The sequence below is a fragment of the Delphinus delphis genome, chromosome 2 (assembly GCF_949987515.2).
Source record: "Delphinus delphis chromosome 2, mDelDel1.2, whole genome shotgun sequence".
Taxonomy (NCBI): Eukaryota; Metazoa; Chordata; class Mammalia; order Artiodactyla; family Delphinidae; genus Delphinus; species Delphinus delphis.
This window is the reverse complement of record NC_082684.1, coordinates 12,232,872-12,251,719: the sequence shown is the minus strand read 5'-3', so window position 1 is coordinate 12,251,719 and position 18,848 is coordinate 12,232,872. Positions and strand designations below refer to the sequence as shown.

At 51.7% G+C, this 18,848-nt stretch overlaps 1 protein-coding gene across 2 annotated transcripts in view; it reads left to right on the top strand.

Moving 5' to 3' along the window:
- RIN3 (Ras and Rab interactor 3) overlaps positions 1–18,848 on the top strand; it is a 119,228-nt gene that overhangs the window by 40,336 nt on the left and 60,044 nt on the right. For both annotated transcript variants that reach the window (XM_060004017.1, XM_060004018.1), the window contains exon 3: positions 13,315–13,432. In XM_060004017.1, the coding sequence (XP_059860000.1) occupies positions 13,315–13,432 (118 nt within the window). The remainder of the gene's footprint in view (positions 1–13,314; positions 13,433–18,848) is intronic.

Below are 18,848 nucleotides of genomic sequence, written 5' to 3'. Positions count from 1 at the left end.
TGAGAAAATCTGACTCTGGCCAGAAACAGCCGGTGAGCAAAGTGATGCCAAGCTGGCTGTTGGAAGCAGGACTGGGGTCCACTAAAAAGAGTGGGCAGGGCCCCAGCAGCCTCTACCACTGGGAGTGAAGTCACCTGCCCAGGGTCACATGGCTAGTGAGTTACAGGGCTGAGATTTGATCCCAGTCTCGGCTAAGCCAAAGCACACCCCTCCCAAGGGTGAAGGTTAGTAGCCGGAAAGAAAAAGAAGTAATGTTTTGAGGTCAGTCAATACCAGATGGGTTTGGGTATAAGACACGTTTATAAAGATGGATAAAATCTGATCTTACCACTGTCCTCTCAGAGGGTCTAGTGGGGGCTTCATGCACGGATATGAATGGGAAGGCATGGGGAGGGGATGTCTCAGTGCTGGGTAAAAGGCAGGACAGCGAGTGACCTAGAGGAGGCGGGGAGCCTGTCCAGGTGGGCTGATCTGGGCAGACTTCCTGGAGGAGACAGATGCCGAGCTGGGCCATGCAGGATGGACGGGCAGGATTGGGATGGGGGAGCTGAGTGGGTGGATGGGTGATGGAACAGCACAGGCTGAGCCCCAGAAGTGGGCATGAGCTGGGCTGGGGCACACAGGGAGGGAAGAGGGCATGACCGCAGGGATTGGAGCCAACTGGAGTCGCTGGAGGGCAGCACCAAGATGCATTCATTGCCTTGCAATGCCAGCGTCTGGCTCAGGCTTGGGTGCAGGGTATGTCTGGCTTTGGGTGTTCGTTAGAACAAGTGAATGAAGGATGGCAGGGAGAATGGGGCTGGTTCTGGGGAGCTGGCAAAGCCGGGCCAGTTGCTCAGGGCCTGCCTGCAGTGAGGGACGAAGGTCACGTGGCTGTGTTTACTTTCTAGGTGAGCACACATCACACAAGGCTTTAAGCCTTCATCCCAGGCTCCGTGGCTACAAGAGGCCCAGACACCTCTTCACCCCAAGTAGGTGGAGGTACCCAGGTCGCTGTTTTACAACTCAGGGGCTGAGTATAGAAAACAGAAAGCTTCAGGCTGGGTCCTGAAGTGACACCCTTGTCCAGAGCCTTGAATCTAATCCCAGGAATGAGACCACAGGCTACTGTTAAGACCGAAGGTGATGGGCTAAAAGAGATCAGCCGGGCCCTTCCTGCTATTGCCCCCTTACTCTCCCTCTGAGACCACAGGGACTGGGTCAGCCCCGAGGACAACAAAATTGGAGGAGATGCACCTTCTGTTCAATTCTCTGCCCTCACACCCCACTCTTCCCCGTGAGCTTCTGTATTTTCAAGCAGAAAGCAAAGCCCTAAAGCTCACACTCTGATAAAAGACTGGCCAACTTTTACCCAAAGTTGTTCTTTGCATGATCTTATTGATCCTCACAGCAACTTCTGTCTGGTTGGCGTTATTAGTGTCCCCAATTTCCAGATAAGGAAATGAAGGCACAGAGAAGTTAAGTCACTTGCCTGAAGTCACACAGCTAGTAAGAGCAGAGTCTGCATAGTATGATCTTCAGGAGATGCTGGGAAGGCCCTTTGCTGCATAATATCACTCTCGTGGAACTGTCTGAAATTCCACCAGTGCAATGGCTTCATCGTTTTTAAGATATAGACACTGGGTAGCCCCCAGGCTGTGAGAGTTCGGAGGGTCCTCAGAAATAACCTGGACCCACCCCTCATGGCACCAGTGAGAGACAGTGCTTCATCATGTCTGGGGCCAGTGGTCAGGAGACTGGAGATCCAGCCCCTTTGTCCCAAATATCTGTATGACCTTGACCATGTCCCACCCCCTCTACTACTCCCCATCTCCTGCAGCCTGCTTCTCTGATAAGGTTCTGGGAACATATTGGCCCCTTTCTGATTCGCGTATATCCAGAGCAAGGCAATCAAAAGCCATCTTTATTCATCCTGCACCCAAATGCTGGGGTGTTTTTTCTTTTAGTTTTATTTTAGAAGTTTTGGTTTATAGAAAAGTTGCAAGGACAGTACAGAGAGTTCCCTTTTATGTACTTCTCACCCAATTTCTCCCACTGTTAACATCTAACATGAGTATGGTACATTTGTCACAATTAATGAACCAGTATTGATACATTAGTATTCACTAACACCCATACTTTATTCAGATTTCCTTAGCTTTTACCTAATGTCTTTTTCTGTTGCAGGATCCCATCCAGGGCACCACATCACATATAGTCATAGGTCTCCTTAGGCTCCTCTTGGCTGCAAGTTTCTCAGACTTTCTTTGTTTCTGACGACCTTGATGGTTTTGAGGAGTACTGGTCAGGTGTTTTGTAGAATGTCCCTCACCTGGGATTTGTCAGATGGTTAGACTGGGGGTATGAGTTTGGGGGAGGAAGATCCCATAGGCACAGCGCCATTCTCATCACATCATGACAGAGGTTCCTACTGTCAACATGACGTCACTGTTGATGTTGACCTTGATCAGCTGTCAGTTTCCGCTGTAAAGTTACTCCTTCTCCTCCCCCTTTCATACAGTTCGCTTTGGAAGGAAGTCACTCTGCACAGCCCACACTCAGGGAGGGGGGATTTATGCTCCACCTACTTGAGGGCAGAGCGTCTACATAAACTACTTGAAATTCTTACGCACAAGAGATTTGTCTCTTCTCCCCCATTTATTTATTTATTCGACCACTTACTAATATCGATGTAGACTCATAGGTACTTATTTTATGCTTTGAGTTATAATCCAATACTACCATAATTATTTTATTGCTCAAATTGTTCCAAATTTGGCCACCGGGAGCTCTTTCAGTTGGCTCCTGTGTCCCTTTGACATAACCCCATCGTTGTGCGTGTGTTTTGATTATTTGTTTGTTCAGAGCACTTCCTTACTTTCTTACACTAAAAGATGCTCCACATTGTCTTGTATATTTCTTGCCTCAGTCCTAGGATCGGCCATTTCTCCAAGGAACCCTTGTTCCTTTTATTGGAGAATAATGTTAGAAACCAAGATCTGGCGCTATGTGTGTTCATTGCTACTGAAGTGTCATTGCTTCTAGGCCAAGAGGTGGTCTTTTAGTGAAAGAAACCTCTTGTAAGATTGCTTTTTGTAGTGAGGGGTTAGCTCAAGTGTTGCAAGGCTTCCCTGGTGGCGCAGTGGTTGAGGGTCCGCCTGCCGATGCAGGGGACACGGCTTCGTACCCCGGTCCGGGAAGATCCCACAGATCCCACATGCCACGGAGCGGCTGGGCCCGTGAGCCATGGCCACTGAGCCTGCGCGTCCGGAGCCTGTGCTCCGCAACGGGAGAGGCCCGCGTATCGCAAAAAAAAAAAAGAGTTGCAGTAGCCTGAGTTGCAATATGGACCAGCCCACGTTCAAGGCATCTTCCCCTGCTGTGAGACCAAGGAATACCAGTTATGTCCAATATAGTTTGGCGAAAGCACCGGTGAAACCCCTTTCCTGCCCCTTCGGGATGCCAGAGCCAGGGAAGAAGGCATAGTCAGCAGGTCTCCTGTGTGCCAAGCACCGTCTCTCATCTTTCCACCAGCCCTGCAGAACAGGGGGCAGGCTCTCTATTTTATAAGTGAGGAAACCCACCTCTGACAGTCATATGGCCACTAAGTGATAGAGGGTGATTTGAACCCACCAACTGACTGCTTTCAAAGACTTTTTTTTTTTAAAAAAAACCACAGTGTGTCAGCCTCATCCCCAGAAATGCGGGTTTCTTTGGCTTAGAGCGGGGCTCAGCCACCAGGGCGATTCTGATAGGCAGCCAGGATGAGAAACGCTGCTCCATGCCAGGCTACAGCCTCGTTATCAGTAATGGGAAAGGTGGGCCACGCGTGTCCAGAGGGGGCTTCGGCCACTGGACCCCTGACCTCCACAGGCACTTGTGGTGCCTCGGAAGAACCAGCCACTTCTGTTCCAGCCCTAAAGAGGGTGATTGGAAAATTTCCCCAAGCGACTGGAAAATAGTCCTAAAATAACAAGAGTAGAAGAGCAGACACAGCTCTGGATTGTCCGGGCCAAGAAGGAATAGTAAAAACAAAACCATTTAGAGTGTATTTAGCTTTGGGTTTTTATGTAATTATTTGAAGAGGAGGAGGGGAATGCAGTGGCTGCATAATTCTCTCCCTAAGCATATTTCTGTCCCAGCTGTTTCTGAAATCAGTTGGTCTTTCCAAACCCCCTCTGGCTGAAGGTGGATACAGAAGGGCTCCAACCCAGCCAGGGGCTCGAACCTCCTGGATTGCAGTAATTTACCTGTGAAACTAACCCTCATGTAAGCCTCTTGGGGGTTTGGGAAAGACCCCAGGACACTGATGCTGGGAGAGAATCTTCTAGAAGGAAGGAGTCCTGGACCCTTTAGTCCCCCTACTTCGCTAGCCTGGAAAAGCCAGCTCAGAGAGGGGAAGTGACTTGCCGAAGGGCACAGGAAGCCAGGGTCCGCACCAAGAGGGACACTGTGTCCTGCCTCACAGCCCAGGGACCTGACCATGAACCCACTGTTGTTTCAGGGGGTGGTGGTAGGGGAATCCTAGCTCTTCAAAGAAAACCGGACCCTCAGAGTGGGCATGTCGCCCGTCAGTTTGTACAATTGGGGAAAGAGGATTCTTCTGCTTTTGGTGAGTTCCTAATCCAGTATGTTGGGGAAGCTGACAAAAGGGGAAAAAAATAAAGAGGGAACAGAAGGAATGGGTGACTCAGATGTCAGCTCAACAAGGCACCAGACGACGCTTGTTCGCACAGAGGAGAGACGTTGAGTGAGGACACTGGGGCACAGCAAGCTTTGTGGGTGGCCCGGTTAATCAGGGAAGGCTTTCGGGAGCAGTGGCTCAGGGAGGGTCCCAGTGTGAGCTGGGAGCAGTAGTGTGAGCTGCTCCATTCCTAATAACCCCAGGCAGCCCACAGGCAAGGGTCCTGGAGGTGGACAGAGAAGGTTCCGGTGCCTGGACTTGCCACCTCACTTTCCCTCACTGCTCACCTTGAGCTCATCCTTTCACTCGGGGCTGAGACCTGAAGTCTGGAGCTGCTAGTGAGGGTGTCTTTCCGTCTCCAGGGTGCCTGGTGCCCCACCATGTTGCCTTTCTGAATCATAGAGCCATCCATGAACAGGAGGGTGGAAACGCTTCCTCCGTACAGCAGGGGGCTCTGAGGCAGGTAGAGACACCATATACTGGGTGCTTATTATATAGCAGGCCCTCTGCCGAAGTCATGTGGGCAGTTCTTTCATTAATCCTTTGAGGCACTGGGCCTACGGTAGCTTCAGCCATAAGGCTACTGTTGTTTATCTAATGAGAAATATGGAGGTTTGGGGTCTAGGGCTGGTTTAGCAGTCCAGTGATGTCTTCAAGACCCAGGTCCTTTCCACCTTTCTGTTCCTCCATCTTCAAGGTTAGCTTTTGTCCTCTGTTTGTCACCTCACGGTTACAGAATAGCAGCTGCAGCTCCAGCCATCTCACCCATTTAAAAGCAGGAGGTCATGGGCAAAAGGCTTTCTTCTCTTAGGCTCAGCCTTTTTGTCAGGGAACAGATGTTTTTCCAGATACTTTATTGGCTACCCCTGACTGTGAGGGAGGCTGGGGAAGGGGGTGAGTGGCGGATGGGAACAGAAGAGCCATGATTGGCTCTGACCAAACAGGATTCATCTCCTGAGGCAGAATGCACTGCTCCCAGGCCAGAATTGTGGTCAGTTAGCCAGGAGAGGGAGGGGAACTGGTTCTCAGGGGGGCTGACTCTTAGCGACCATCACAGGCAGGAACTATCATGATGCCATTTTGCAGAGGAAGAAGCAGCCCCAGAGCAGTCACACAGCTCAAGAGTAGCCGACTAAGGACTGACCTCTGAGAGTCTGGCTCCAGAGATCGTGGGCTAAAGTCTTCCACAGAAGGGCCCAAGGCCCGATGCTCTGGACCTTCCCCTTTCCCTCCCTCTTTGCCAGTCTTCTTCCTACACTGTATTCTCATCTGTACAAGGGGTAAAATATTCTAAACGCCAGGGAGGGAGTTGCTGCAAGGTATCTAAAACCTCTAACCAGGTGCCTGGCATAAAACACATGCTCAGTTGGTGGGCTGGCTGGGTTGGAGGACGTGTACTATAATGGTCACAACCCTGATCTGAAGGTCACTGGCCTTGCATTCTTGTCCTGGCTCTGCCACGAACAAATAATGTGACCTCAGGATGTCTTTTTGCATTTCTGGGTCTTGGTTTCTTTGGCTATAGAGTGAGGAGCTGGACATACCCGTGGCTTTCAAACTTCCCCACCAAGCTCTGGGGACCCCTCAACAGCACCTCATAGGAGGAAGAGAGGAGGGGGGTATCCAAAGGATGAGGCCCCACCTCCACATAACCCACAGCTGTAGCATTGCCTACTGTGGCATAACGAACCGCTCCAAAATCCAGTGGCTTAAAACAGCCACTATTCAACTTTCTCAGGATTCTGTGGGTCAGCAGTTTGGACTGGGTTCTGCTGAGTGGTTCTTCTGCTGGTCTCTCCTGGGGTCAGTCAGGCAGCTGCAGTCATCTGGCCAGCTGGCCAGAGATGGCCTTGCTCCCCTGTCTGGCGGTTAGTACCAGCTATGGGCTGGGCCTCACGACTCCAGCGGGCTCACTCAGCCTTCTTCACATGACAGCTGTGGTCCAACAGGGTGAGCATGGAAGCAGACATGCCTCTTAAGGCCTAGGCTTAGCCCGCCACAGAGTCACTTCTGCTACATTCTTTTTTTTTTTTAAATATTTATTTATTTGGTTGCATTGGGTCTTTTAGTTGCGGCAGATGGGCTCCTTAGTTGCGGCACGAGGGCTCCTTAGTTGTGGCTCGAGGGCTCCTTAGCTGCGGCTCACCAACTCCTTAGTTGCGGTATGTGGGCTCCTTAGTTGCAGCATGCATGTGGGATCTAGTTCCCTGACCAGGGCTCAAACCCAGGCCCCTTGCATCGGGAGCACGGAGTCTTAACCACTGCGCCACCAGCGAAGTCCCCGATACATTCTTTTGGTTAAAGCAAATCCTAAGGCCACCCTTCCAGGTGCAGGGAAATAGACCCCACCTCTCGATGGGAGGAGCTGCAAAGAATTTGTGGCCATTTTAATCTACCGCATAGGTGAGTGATCTTTGAGTCCGTTTTCCTATCTCTTTGTTTGGAAAAAAGATACATAATAATAATCGTGTTAATAGTTATCATTTATTTGTCAAACAAGATTATGCAGATAAAAATCTTAGCATCTGGTTTAGTGCTCAGTAAATGGTAGCAGTCTATAATAAGTATCAAGTGCATGCTCTATGCCAGGCATTTATATATATGACCAGCAATTCTCATAGCAGCCCTGAGAGGTGGAGATGATTATTCTCAGGCTCAGACGAGGAAATCGAGACCAGAGGAGTAAAAGTAACTTGCCTGCAGACCCACAGCTGGTAAGGAGCAGAGCTGAGCTTTGAGTCCCCCTGCAGCTCTAAAAAGTGGGCTGCAGGGGGTAGAAAGAGAAGTAAGAGGGGCTTGGAGAATTTGCACATGGACCCCCTCAAGGGTGCTGGAGAAGGAGCTCTGGGAGGCACACCCAGCCCGTGAGCCCCCTGGGTGCTCACCTGCAACAACCATCACGGGCAACATCTCCTTAGAGGATAAGCAATGGACACCTGGTGGGGGAGGGGTGTGATAGGGACACAGGCAGTTCACTCAGATGCCCTTCTCCTGGCACTGGCTTTGCTGAACTCTGCTGGGTTTAAGCATGGGAGATGCACCTTAATCTAGAACGCTTTGTAGGAGTTACCGGTCTGCATACGTTCTCGCAGTGAGCCGCACGGCGACACTGTTTTTGAGGTGCTGTCTGTGGCTACTTCCTAGAAGGGACCCTGTGACTAGCTGAGGTGCTAAACCTCCCCAAAGGGGAACGTGGAACAGACCATCTTATTCCGAAGGACAGTGGCCAAGGCAGACCACTGACTGGGGTTCTGCCCATAGCAGGCACCTGTCAGTGCCCCCTCCCCGACTGCCATCTGGGCGGGAGAGGTCAGAGGACTCCTCTAGCCTCTGTCCCTGCTCCTCCCCCTAAACCCCCAACCCAGAACCTTATCTTGGCTTTTCAGATAAGAGCCCCAGGACTTGGCCACGGCAGAAGGAAGTGCTACAGGAGGCTCTGTGGCCATGCTGAAAGGGTGGGTGTTGGACGCTCAGAACTGGGAACCTGAGCCCAGCCTGGGGACTTTCCACCCCCGTCTGCACCCCTGGCCTGTAGTGAGTAGATAACACAGACTTGATGGCAAGAGATAAGGGAGATGTTCTTGGCGACACCTGGGTCTGCATCTTCTGCACTTCCTGTTTGCGTGGCCTTGGGTTTATTTAACCTCTCTGTGCCCTGAGTCTTCATCCATCGGAAGGAATGGTAGTAGTGCCTGCTTCCTGGGGCCGTGGGGAGAGCTGGTGATGCCGAGCGTGAGGTACTTGGCCCGGAGCGCAGACGTCAGCCGCTCTTTTCAGCTGCTGGCTCCTTACCCTCCGCTGCGCCACACCCTCAAGGAAGTCCCTTCTGGGTTTTTTTCACAGCAAACACATGTGGTAGACCGATCCCCAGTTCTAGACGGAGCCCGAGACTGGGAGACTGAGGAGTGTCAACCAGCCATGGGGAAGGAGGGCGGAAGCAGATGGAGAATTAATCCTCAGTGAGCATCGGTGGAGACACGTGTATCCCACTGGGTGCTTTCCTATGCAGCATCTCATTTACCCTTCCAACACGGAGGCGTGGGGCTTTGGTTTCATTTCTTGTTTCTGCTGGGTGGTCGTGGGTGTTATCCCCACTTACAGCTCAGAACACTGAGGCTCGGAGAAGCCACAGAATTACCCAGGGCCACAGAGCTCACGGCTGGCTGCTCTGGGCCCTCTGGGAGCCCAAGAAGAAAGGCAGATTGTGAGAGACTGTGACTCTCCCCGCAGCTGGAGGAGTTCCTGTCCGAGAGCTCTCATCTCCTTTCTTTCTGTCTGTGGAACGGGAGGGTGGAGAACGGGGTCCATGTCTCAGCGGAGTGACTAAGTCCAGAAATAGTTGCGTGCTGGGTGTGAAAGAGCCAATTAGACCGCAAGGCGGCATTGCTGGAGGTCCCAGTTGAGGCTGGCGACCATGATTTGTCATTGCAGTCACCCTAGAGAGAGATCAGTGGGGGTCAGATAGTCCAGGAAGAAGTTGACCATCAGTGGAGTAGGCAGTCTATGTCGTCCTGCGGCCGCGGCCGTCCACTCGTCTCTCACTCGATCTCTCTGACAAAAAGTCCATCCTTAGGATAGGTATCCTTACTGTCTTGTTTTATTCTCTTGTATTTTCTTTTGGAAAGAGAAATGGTTGGTGACATCTGCCTTAATGGGTCATGACCCACAGTTTGAAAAACACTGCTTTCCTTCCTGTGCCATTCCTGACGCTCAGGGTGGCGAGGGGCCTCTCTGCTACGTGCATGTGCTTCTGAACCAGTGACCTGGCTTGTGTCCCTCACACATGTGCCCTACGAGGATAGAAACCCCCAGTTTGTTTTCAGTTGAGGGGAGCGCCAGCCTCAGCTCCTTCCCGGTCAGGGTCAAGGATCCAACGTTGCTGTCTGCCTTCCCAGGGACACCACCGGCTCCCGCTCGGGCCTCGCTCCCTGTGCCCGGCGCCCCAGAGTTCCAGCAGGGGGACCCCGGCAGCAGCCGAGAGTTCCCTTATTCCACACTCACTCCCACGTATGTTCACTCACACACGTTCACACACTTGCACACACTCACTATGCTCTGGGCGACAGTTCTCTGATACCAGTTGGATGTCTTACAATTCAGTTCAATTCTGACATGACTACCCGAAGCGAACACAGACCCCATAAGTTAAAGGGAAGGTCCCCAAAAGACTGCTCTCGCTGCAGATGCCAGACACTCGTGGGGTCCCTAGGCTCCCTACTCTTCTGTCTGACTTGGTCACAAACGTGACCCCTCTTTAGGTTTGATAATCTGCTAGGAAGACCCAGAAAACTCACTGAAAGCACTGCGCTTATGGTGACAGTTTGAATATAAAGGATACAACTCAAGATCAGCTGAATGTGAGACACGGGGGTGAGGTCTGGGCTGGGGAGGGGGATACGGAGCCCCAATACCCTCTCCCGATGGAAACCGGGCACGCACCCTCCCCACGTGTCAGTGTGTTCACCAGCCAGGAGATTAACTCATTGCCCGGTGCTTGAACTCAGTCTGCAGTCCCTCTCCCCTTTCCAGAGGTCAGGGTGGGGCTTCGGGTTCCAACCCTCTAGAATTATGCGACTGGCTTTCGGGGGCAGCCCCTCCTTTAAGGTCCCACTTGAGCCGACTGTTAGCATAAACTCAGGTATGGCCCAAAGGGGCTCTTTATGAATTACTAAAGACCCCCATCACTCAGGAAAATCCAAGGGTTTTAGAAACTCTGTGCCAGGAGCCAGAGACAAAGGCCAGCTGTAGTTTTTATAGCACCCATAGGCTTACTGTCTCTCTCTCTCTCACACACACACACACACACACACACACACACACACACATTCTCTCTCTCTCTCTCTCTCTTTCTCTCACACACACACACACACACACACACACACACTCCCTCACACATGCTGGGTCCCATGGACCTGATGGGTAGGCGGCAGCTCGGCCTTGGATCTCTGAAGAGGAACCAAAGTGACCCCTTTTCTTGGAAAGACGCATTCCTGGGGGCAGTCCAGGTCCAGGTGGACGCATCAGCTCACAGCAGGCGAGGCTGTGCCGGGACTGCAGAGAAGCGTCTAGAGGAGAGCTGGCCTCCCGCTGGGTCCCCTAGGAGGGCCGTCCTTCCAGGTGGGGCACCAGCACCCCCGCCCGGCTCGCATTTCTGCCCCAGAAGCCTCTCTCTCGCCTTCCTCTATCCGCTGGGTTCTCAGGCTCTCTCCACCCTGCCCTGCACGAGGAGAGGGGCTGGCAAACTCATTTCTGACCGCGGTTCAATGACTGATGGGTGCCTTGTGTCCCTGCTCGCTCCCAAGAGGCACTCTCACGGAGAGCAGACACTTCAGCCAAGGGACTGCCCTCTGGGGGCCGGGCGCAGGGCAGCCGACGGCTCAGGATCTAGATCCGAAGGGCCTGAGCTCAGGTCCCAGCTCTGTCATCCTGGGCATTACCTGCCTCTCTGTAGCTCAGTTTCCTCATCTGTAAGATGGGGATAATAATAGCATCACCCTCTCGTATGAGAATTAAGTAAGATCATGGAATCTAATGAACTGGGGTTAAGGCTTGGGTAGAGGAGGGAAGCGATATGTGTTAGCTGCTACTAGTCAATAATAACAATATTATTATAATGTTTTATTGACAATTATAATGACATTGTAATAACAATTTAAATACTATATAGCAATATCATAATAATAATAGTAATCAATAACAATGGCGGGTAATTTGAGGCATCACCCACGCGGTGGCAGGACAGTGTGCCTTGGTGGGGGAAGGGGAGAAGCACCATCTCTGTGCTTCTCCAGAGCCTGTCAGGCTTGGGGCCACATCCTCTGGAGGCCCAGTGGCCCTGCTCCCCAGTCTTCTCTCAGCATCTTTGGCCAGACTTCCGGTCTTCCAAACTCTAGACCGGGCTCTTAGAGCCTGAGTGGGAACGGCTTAGACCCCTCGTGTGGACGAGGGTGGAGGGGAGGGGGGACACCATGACCAAGTCCTTTCTCAGGAAAGGAAGGAGTGACCCTTCCTGGGGGGAGGACCAACCCTCTTCCTCTTCCCCAGGGGGAGCTGTGCCCCAGGAGGTTGGGGAGATCCCAGAAGGTGTCTGTCATCACCTGGAAGAAGGGACGAGCCTGGGTGGGGCCAGTGCAGACTAAAAAGAACATTTTAAAACCACACAGTCTATGAAAGGAATCAGGGGTCCCCTCCCCCTGATGGCCGCAGGGAGGGCACTGCCCCAGGGCTGCTGTGGGTGTAAGAGTGGAAAACTTCAGAGTCACAGTCCCCTTAACTGAGCAGAACCGTCGTTCAGAACAGGAGAAGTGAGAGTGAGGCGTCTGTAAACGCCCTGGCTCTGGTTTAGACTTCGGGTGGTGCTGGGTTACTAGAGCACAGACAGGTCCCTGGGGCTCAGAAGCATCGTTTTGTTTTTGTTTTTAATTTATTTATTTTTGGCTGCGTTGGGTCTTCGTTGTTGCGCGTGGGCTCTCTCTAGTTGCGGTGAGCGGGGACTACTCTTTGTGGCAGGGCGCGGGCTTCTCCTTGCAGTGGCTTCTCGTTGCGGAACACAGGCTCTAGGCGCATGGGTTTCAGTAGTCGTGGCACGAGGGCGCAGTAGTTGTGGCTCTTGGGCCCTAGAGCGCAGGCTCAGTAGTTGTGGCACACGGGCTTAGTTGCTCTGCGGCATGTGGGATCTTCCTGGACCAGGGCTCGAACCTGTGTCCCCTGCATTGGCAGGTGGATTCTTAACCACTGCACCACCAGGGAAGTCCCAGAAGCATCGTTTTCGACTAGAGTATACCCACAGGAGAAGAAAGGGCAAGTCCCTCCCTGGGCAGGATGTATAGAACAGAGAGGGGCTGCATAGCGTGGGGTCTGGAGCATGGACACCAGCGTCCAGGGCTGAATCCCAGCTCTGCCCCTTTCAGCTGTGAGGCCTTGGCCAGGCAAAGCCTCCAGGGTATGTCCTAGGGGCCAAGCCCATATGGGTATTTCCTCAGTTGATCTTCACACCAGCCCGAAGAGCCAGGTCCTGTTAAAGTCAGAGAGCGCCTCAGTTTCTTCATCTGTGAAGTGGGGATAACAGCAAAACTCACGTCACAGGGTTATTGAGAGAATCAAGCAAGTGAATATATGCAAGGTATTCATAACAGTTCCTGTCACAGAGAAAGCTGTGTATATTAGTTAATAGTTATTTTTGTTTCCATGGGGGAAAAATAGTGTGAATTGACTAATATTTATGATTGTTTCCAGCAGCCTCCCCCAGGGCATACATGCTGGGGTGTGAGTTGAAATTCAGCCCGTCCATTTGAGCTTTTCTAAGCGTGACCCTGGATCACTGCCTGTACCAGATTAAGCTGATTCCAGACCCGCTCCCCTCCCCCAACTAACCAGCATCTCAAGGGACGGACTCAGGAATCTACACTGATTTAGTTGACCCCCCTCGATGGACAAATGAGAAATTGAGACTCAAGGAGCCAGGGCACATGGACCACGTGACACATGGCTCTGGGGGCAGAACCCCTAGTTCTACCTCGAGATGCTAGACTCCCCCACCTTGCCTTTTTGTTTCTGGAACATTCCAGATGACTTCCATCTCACTCTTGTCCTTCTAAATAACCTGCCCCCCAAATCTTTGACTCATGGAGTTCCCCCTTCCTCCATTGCAGACGTTCCTGGTCCGCCGGGACAGCAGCTTGAAGCACCCGGTGCTCTGTGTGCACTTCCCTTCCCCAAACGAGAGCTCATCCGCGGTGCTGGAATACACCATTAAAGAAGAAAAATCAAGTGAGTACCATGTCCCCGTTCTGCCTGGAGCCACACAGCAGCGGCAGATGCTACGCCCTGTAACCACAGACACTCCTCCCAGGCCAGAGGGTCTAAAATTAGAAGAAGGGGGAAGGTTTCATCCGCTGAAGTTGTTTGGCCCGGTTTGTTCTGAACTCGGTTTATCACTCAAAAGTCAATGCGAGTTTCCACTCACCCATGTCACAGGTTGATGGCTGTGCTTCCTCAAGGCCTCTATGAAGTCTCCTCTTGTTAGGTCATGGTAGAGAAAGGGAAGGAAAAGAGAGGACATGTCTGGGCCCCTGGGTCCTAGTGACAGCTCAGCGCACACTCAAACCGTGATCTTGGACAAGTCACTGAACCTCTCTGAGCCTCGGTTTGCTCATCTGTCAAATGGATATAATAGTCACTTCCTGTCTGTATCACAGGGCCTTTGTGAGGGTCAAACGGGCAAGCACTTTGAAAGACAAAAATCCTGTGTGCGCCCAGGGCTGCCAGGAGCAGGCTTGAGCCTCCGTGGAAAAATGTTTGGGGACCCCCAAACAAGGGTGGGTTTGTACGCAATTGAAAGGGTTTGGGCTTCCGAAGCCCCTCCTCTCGTGGGCCACGCCAGGTATTAAGATCCAAAAAGCTTGTTGAAAGAATCTGTAGACTATTCCAAGCACCGGCTTAGATCCTCTTACAGATTGATCCAGGGATGTCAGAAGCTTTTTACTCTTGGTTAGCAGCAGAGCGACAACATTTAAAGAAGGTAAAATATTTAAGTATTTTATAAATATTATAAGTGTATGATAGAAATATATACTTTCATCATATATTTGCATAATTAAATGTTATATAAATATAATAAATATTTTTAAAATATTTTAGGGTGCTTGTTTCTCAAGAGACACTTGTGCCCGACACTGGGAAGATGCAAAGATGAAAAAGACAGAGCTCTGGCTTCAAGGCTCTCCCAGTGTAGTTGGAGGGTGGGGGGCAAGGTGGGTGGGAGAGACACAGATCTCAACACTTGCTGTGCAGTGTGACAGATGTAACTGCACAGGGACCTCTGGCCGAGGGGCACAGAGGATGCAGACCACGGTGGGAAGGATTCCAGGAGGGTGTCAAAGAGGAAGGAATACAGGCTGGCTCCAGAAGGGTGAGGATATTAGTTCAATTAAATGCTGCTTTTCTAGCTCCAGAGGTAGAGGAGAAAGCAAAAGCAGGGGCAGTTTCCCGTTCTTGCCATACACTGAATGGGTGAAACAGTTCACTCATTCGTGTATTCAACAGTTGATTATTAAGTGTCTGCTCTGTGTCTCAGGAGCTGTTCTACCATTGGGGACACAGCAGGGAACAAAACACAGTCCCTGCCCCTAAACAAACGTGGAGAGTCATGCTATGGAGAACACATAAGTGGGAAGATTAGCCAGCTGTTGCAATAACAACAAAAAATGTAATGGGTTAAACCCAGAAGGGGCTAGTTTCCCAGTCATGTGCAAGGTTCCTGGTCAGTGTGGAAGGCTCATTCAGGGACCCCATCTGGAGCACGCAGCCCCCAGTTTCTTGTGGTTGACTCCATGCCATAGGCTGGAAGGCGAAAGAGGAGGCTTGTGGGCAGGTCTTACCTCAATGCCTGAAAGTAGGTGTGTCACTTGTGCTCACATTCCATTGGCTAGAACTTGCTCACATGGCCACACCCAACTGCAAGGGAGACTGGGAAATGTGGTCCAGACACCTGTCCAGGGAGGCACAGAGGGCCTGAATCTTGGTGAACTGCTTGGAGTCTGCTCTCTGGGTAAGGGGTAAGGAGTGTGTGGGGTTGTTAATTTATACAGCAACCCTTAATGACTCCTGCCTTACAGCATCCAGCGGGGAAGACAATGTAGGGATCTCAGAGAGGAAGGAGAGTGTTACAGTTTCCCCAGACCAAGCATATAGCGTCCTCTGATGACTGCAGAAGGGGTGAGGTTGTTTGGGGCACCTGGGGCGGCACAGACCCCGGGTGTGCTTTTGATCTCCTGGGAGAAGAGACAGCCATCAGCCTGTCTGCTTATGGTCTTGTGCAGTCCTGCTGCTTATTGAGAGTAGCCAGGCTGTCGGGGACTTCGCTGCCCAGACACCAGGTATCTACAATCCTTTAGAAGTCCAGGAGCCAGTTGTGCTCTTGAATTTCAACACTAACATTAGGAACGTAGCTGAAAGCAGGGAGTTGCATTGTGCTGAGCCTGTTTCACGTCAGCATGTGCTCTAGAAATGGAAGGAGGGAGCGTCGCTTCAAGGGAAGGCTGACCAGGGCGGCTTCTTGGAGGAAAAGGGAGTTGGGCTGGACTGACGGAACGTCTGGAAGTTCTGCTTCCCTCCTTTGTCCCTGTGCTTCTTTCTCCACCTCCCTGCCCCATCTCCAGGGTAATCTCTTCTAGGTCTGCCCAACCCAGCGACAACCTGGCTGCCCCAGGCTTTTGGAACTCGGTCAGGAAGCATGCACAAGCTCTATCTAGGCCGTGCAGCCAGGATGTCATGTCTGGCTATGTGTCTCATTTCTGATTAGGAGCCCAAGGAATAAACCAAGGTGTTCGGGATGGAGGAAGCTTCCTTCCCTGGTTTCCTGTCTTCCTCCCATTTTCCATTTTTCATTTTTAAACCTTTAAAAATTTACGCTCAGCTTAGCTGAAAAGAGCAAACCAAACACCCTTTGTGAAACATAACTGTTCCAAATCACGATTCGTGTCCATTCACTGTGACTACACAGATGCCATAAGTTTGCATGTGTTTCATTTCGCTTTTTTAATTTTACTCCACTGCTCCCCAAACCTCAGACCCCTGAGATCTTCCCCCAGAGAAACCAGACAACAGCAAGAAATCAGCAGGTCGTGTGTTTCTTTGCCATGTTGCTTCGCTGCTTCAACCTTTGTCCTACCTTTCTGTTCAGTACCTGCCTCCTGAACATGGTGTTTGAGCATGGACCATGGAAGCCACACAGCCTGTGTCGGATCCGAGCTCTGCCTTTTACCACCTGTGTGACCTTGGGCACCTTGCTTAACCTCTCCAGGCTTCTAAGATGGGGGTGATAACGGTGCCTGCCTCCCAGGGTGCTGGAAGGAGGAGTTAGTGTGTCTGAAGTGCTTAGGGTGGGTGGTACCCAGAGCACCACAGAGGGTCATAATTGTGTTGTTGTTCTTGCTGTTATAATTGAGCCTCCTGCAGGATTAAAGCAAAAGGAGGAGTGGAATAAGCCGACACACAGGGTTCCAAGGCTCTGGGTAAATCACAGCCCAGCGTGTGGGGCCTGCCTTCTAGTCCCTCATGGGAGGAAGGAGCCACCAACTTCCTCAGTGCTCCCGTGGCCATGGTGGCTGCGGCGGGGGGATGGCCTGAGGAGGAAGTGGGCAAGGGAAAGGCCCAGAGCCTGGAACCGGGACCTTTTGCTGGGGTTCCCCACACAGAGCTGAGGCGAAGGAAGGAGACAAGGGGATCCCCCGAAGTGGCTGGTCAGCCTCATCTGTGACCCCACTCCGTTTGCTCTGAAAGGGAAAGACCCACATGGACCACCTCTGGGCTTCTGTGTGCTTGGGTCATCCTCTAGTTCCTTGGGAAGCGTTTCTTGGCAAAACTCTGAACCAGTCAGCTCAGGCTGGTTATGCTGGGGTGACAAACAGCCCTGCACTGCAGTGGGCTGCACACACACAGCGCTGCACACACAGTAATGTGAGTGTATTCCCCACTCACGTCACCTGTCAGCCGAAGCTCCTCACAAAAACATTTCACTCTGCAATCCGGGCTGAAAGAGCAGCACCCAGCTGGGGGCAGAGGGAAGGGAGAGAAATGGCAGAATGCCAGGAGGGCAGCCGAAAGGGTTTACTCAGAGGTGGCAGGTGTCACTTCCCATCACATTTCATTGGCCAAGCAGGTCAGATGGCCAGGTCAGACTCCATGGGATGGAAAGTATGATCCTCCCGCCAGCATGTGACTAGCAGGGAGGGGTAGCGACTATTTTGAACAACTGTTACCATCTACTGCATCCCCGATCCCCTTCTGTGCTGCACCAAGGTGACAAGAAGGCTTTGCGCCGTCTGGGTCACCACTTAGCTTCATCAGGGACCCTCAGAGGCCAGATGTGTGTCTGGCGGGTGGGGGCAGACAACCAGCAGAAGAGACTGGCTCAGGGGATATAGGAGACGAAGGAGCAGGACACGGGGTAGATGGAGGCTAGTCCCGCCTCCAGGCTCAGCCCTGCCCCTTTATAGCTGAAATTAGCCACCTGGCTGGGGCACACTAGCTACTTTTTCATTAATCTGCACCCTTGAAGATGGTGGCAATGACACATTCATGGGATGGCATTTTCCTGCTGGCCGCCAAATAACAGAAAACCAGTTGGCCCCATCTGTAGAAGAGGAGCTGTGAGACAGCGGCGGATGGTGTGGTCTGGCCCCTACAGGAAGTGACTGCCTGGTACTTGGCCTGAGCCACTTGGCCGAGTTTCGGGGGGCAGCCCCACTTCACTCCCTGCCTGTTCCCTATGCTGGACTGACCCCTGGTTTTAGAAAGGCTGGCCTGTCGAACTCAGTTAGGATTTCTTCTTGCCTTGAGCAAATCTCCCACTCTTAGGGCTGAGGTTTTAGGCCAAGTAGTTGAATCGGATAGATACACTTGCACTTGGGAACGGAGCCCACCTCATGGGCACATGCGGTGAATGTTGTGTTGATTGGTGTCGATGATTATCACCGCTGGACTGGGGGGACCTTTTAAACGAAGGAGGGGAGAAATTCTAGATGAGTCCTCCTGGGCAGTAGAGATCTGTATGTACAGGAGGGCAGAGTGTCACCCAAATTGCCTTTGAGGTCCACACGGGAGATTTGCTTTCTGTGCTCTTGGGTTTGACCCTTTCACCAACTGACCCATTATCCTAGAATGAGATTGAACCTGTATTTGGACCAAAATGTATGAAGTCCATAAAAAGGTAAGGAATGATTATTATTAAAGTCAGGTTGGTGTGGAGAAGGCAAGTTCTTGATATTTTATCAGGGAGCAAGTATTGCCTCGTGAGTGAGTCTTGTGCTCTTGTCAATGCAAACCTCTTTTGAGAGCATGAGCTTTGGAAAGGCTGACAGTTCTAGGTTTTTATTCTGTCCCTGTCACCTTCCAATATCAGGCAAGTTACTTAACGTCTCTGTGCTTCGGTTTCCTCATTTGCAAAATGGGAAGATCTGCAGCACAGCTTTTGGAGGATTGATGAGTGAACTCGGGTAGGGACGTGGGACAGTGTTGCCTGGCACAGAGGAAGCACTCAGCATCGTGCTATTGTGACTTAGAATAAGAAATATATCCATGGTCTTCATTCCCTGGCACAGAGCTCCTAAGACCTTTGAAATTTCCTAAGTGACAAGAGCCATAACTGTGTCTTGAGATTCAAAACAAGCCCTTTCAACCACAC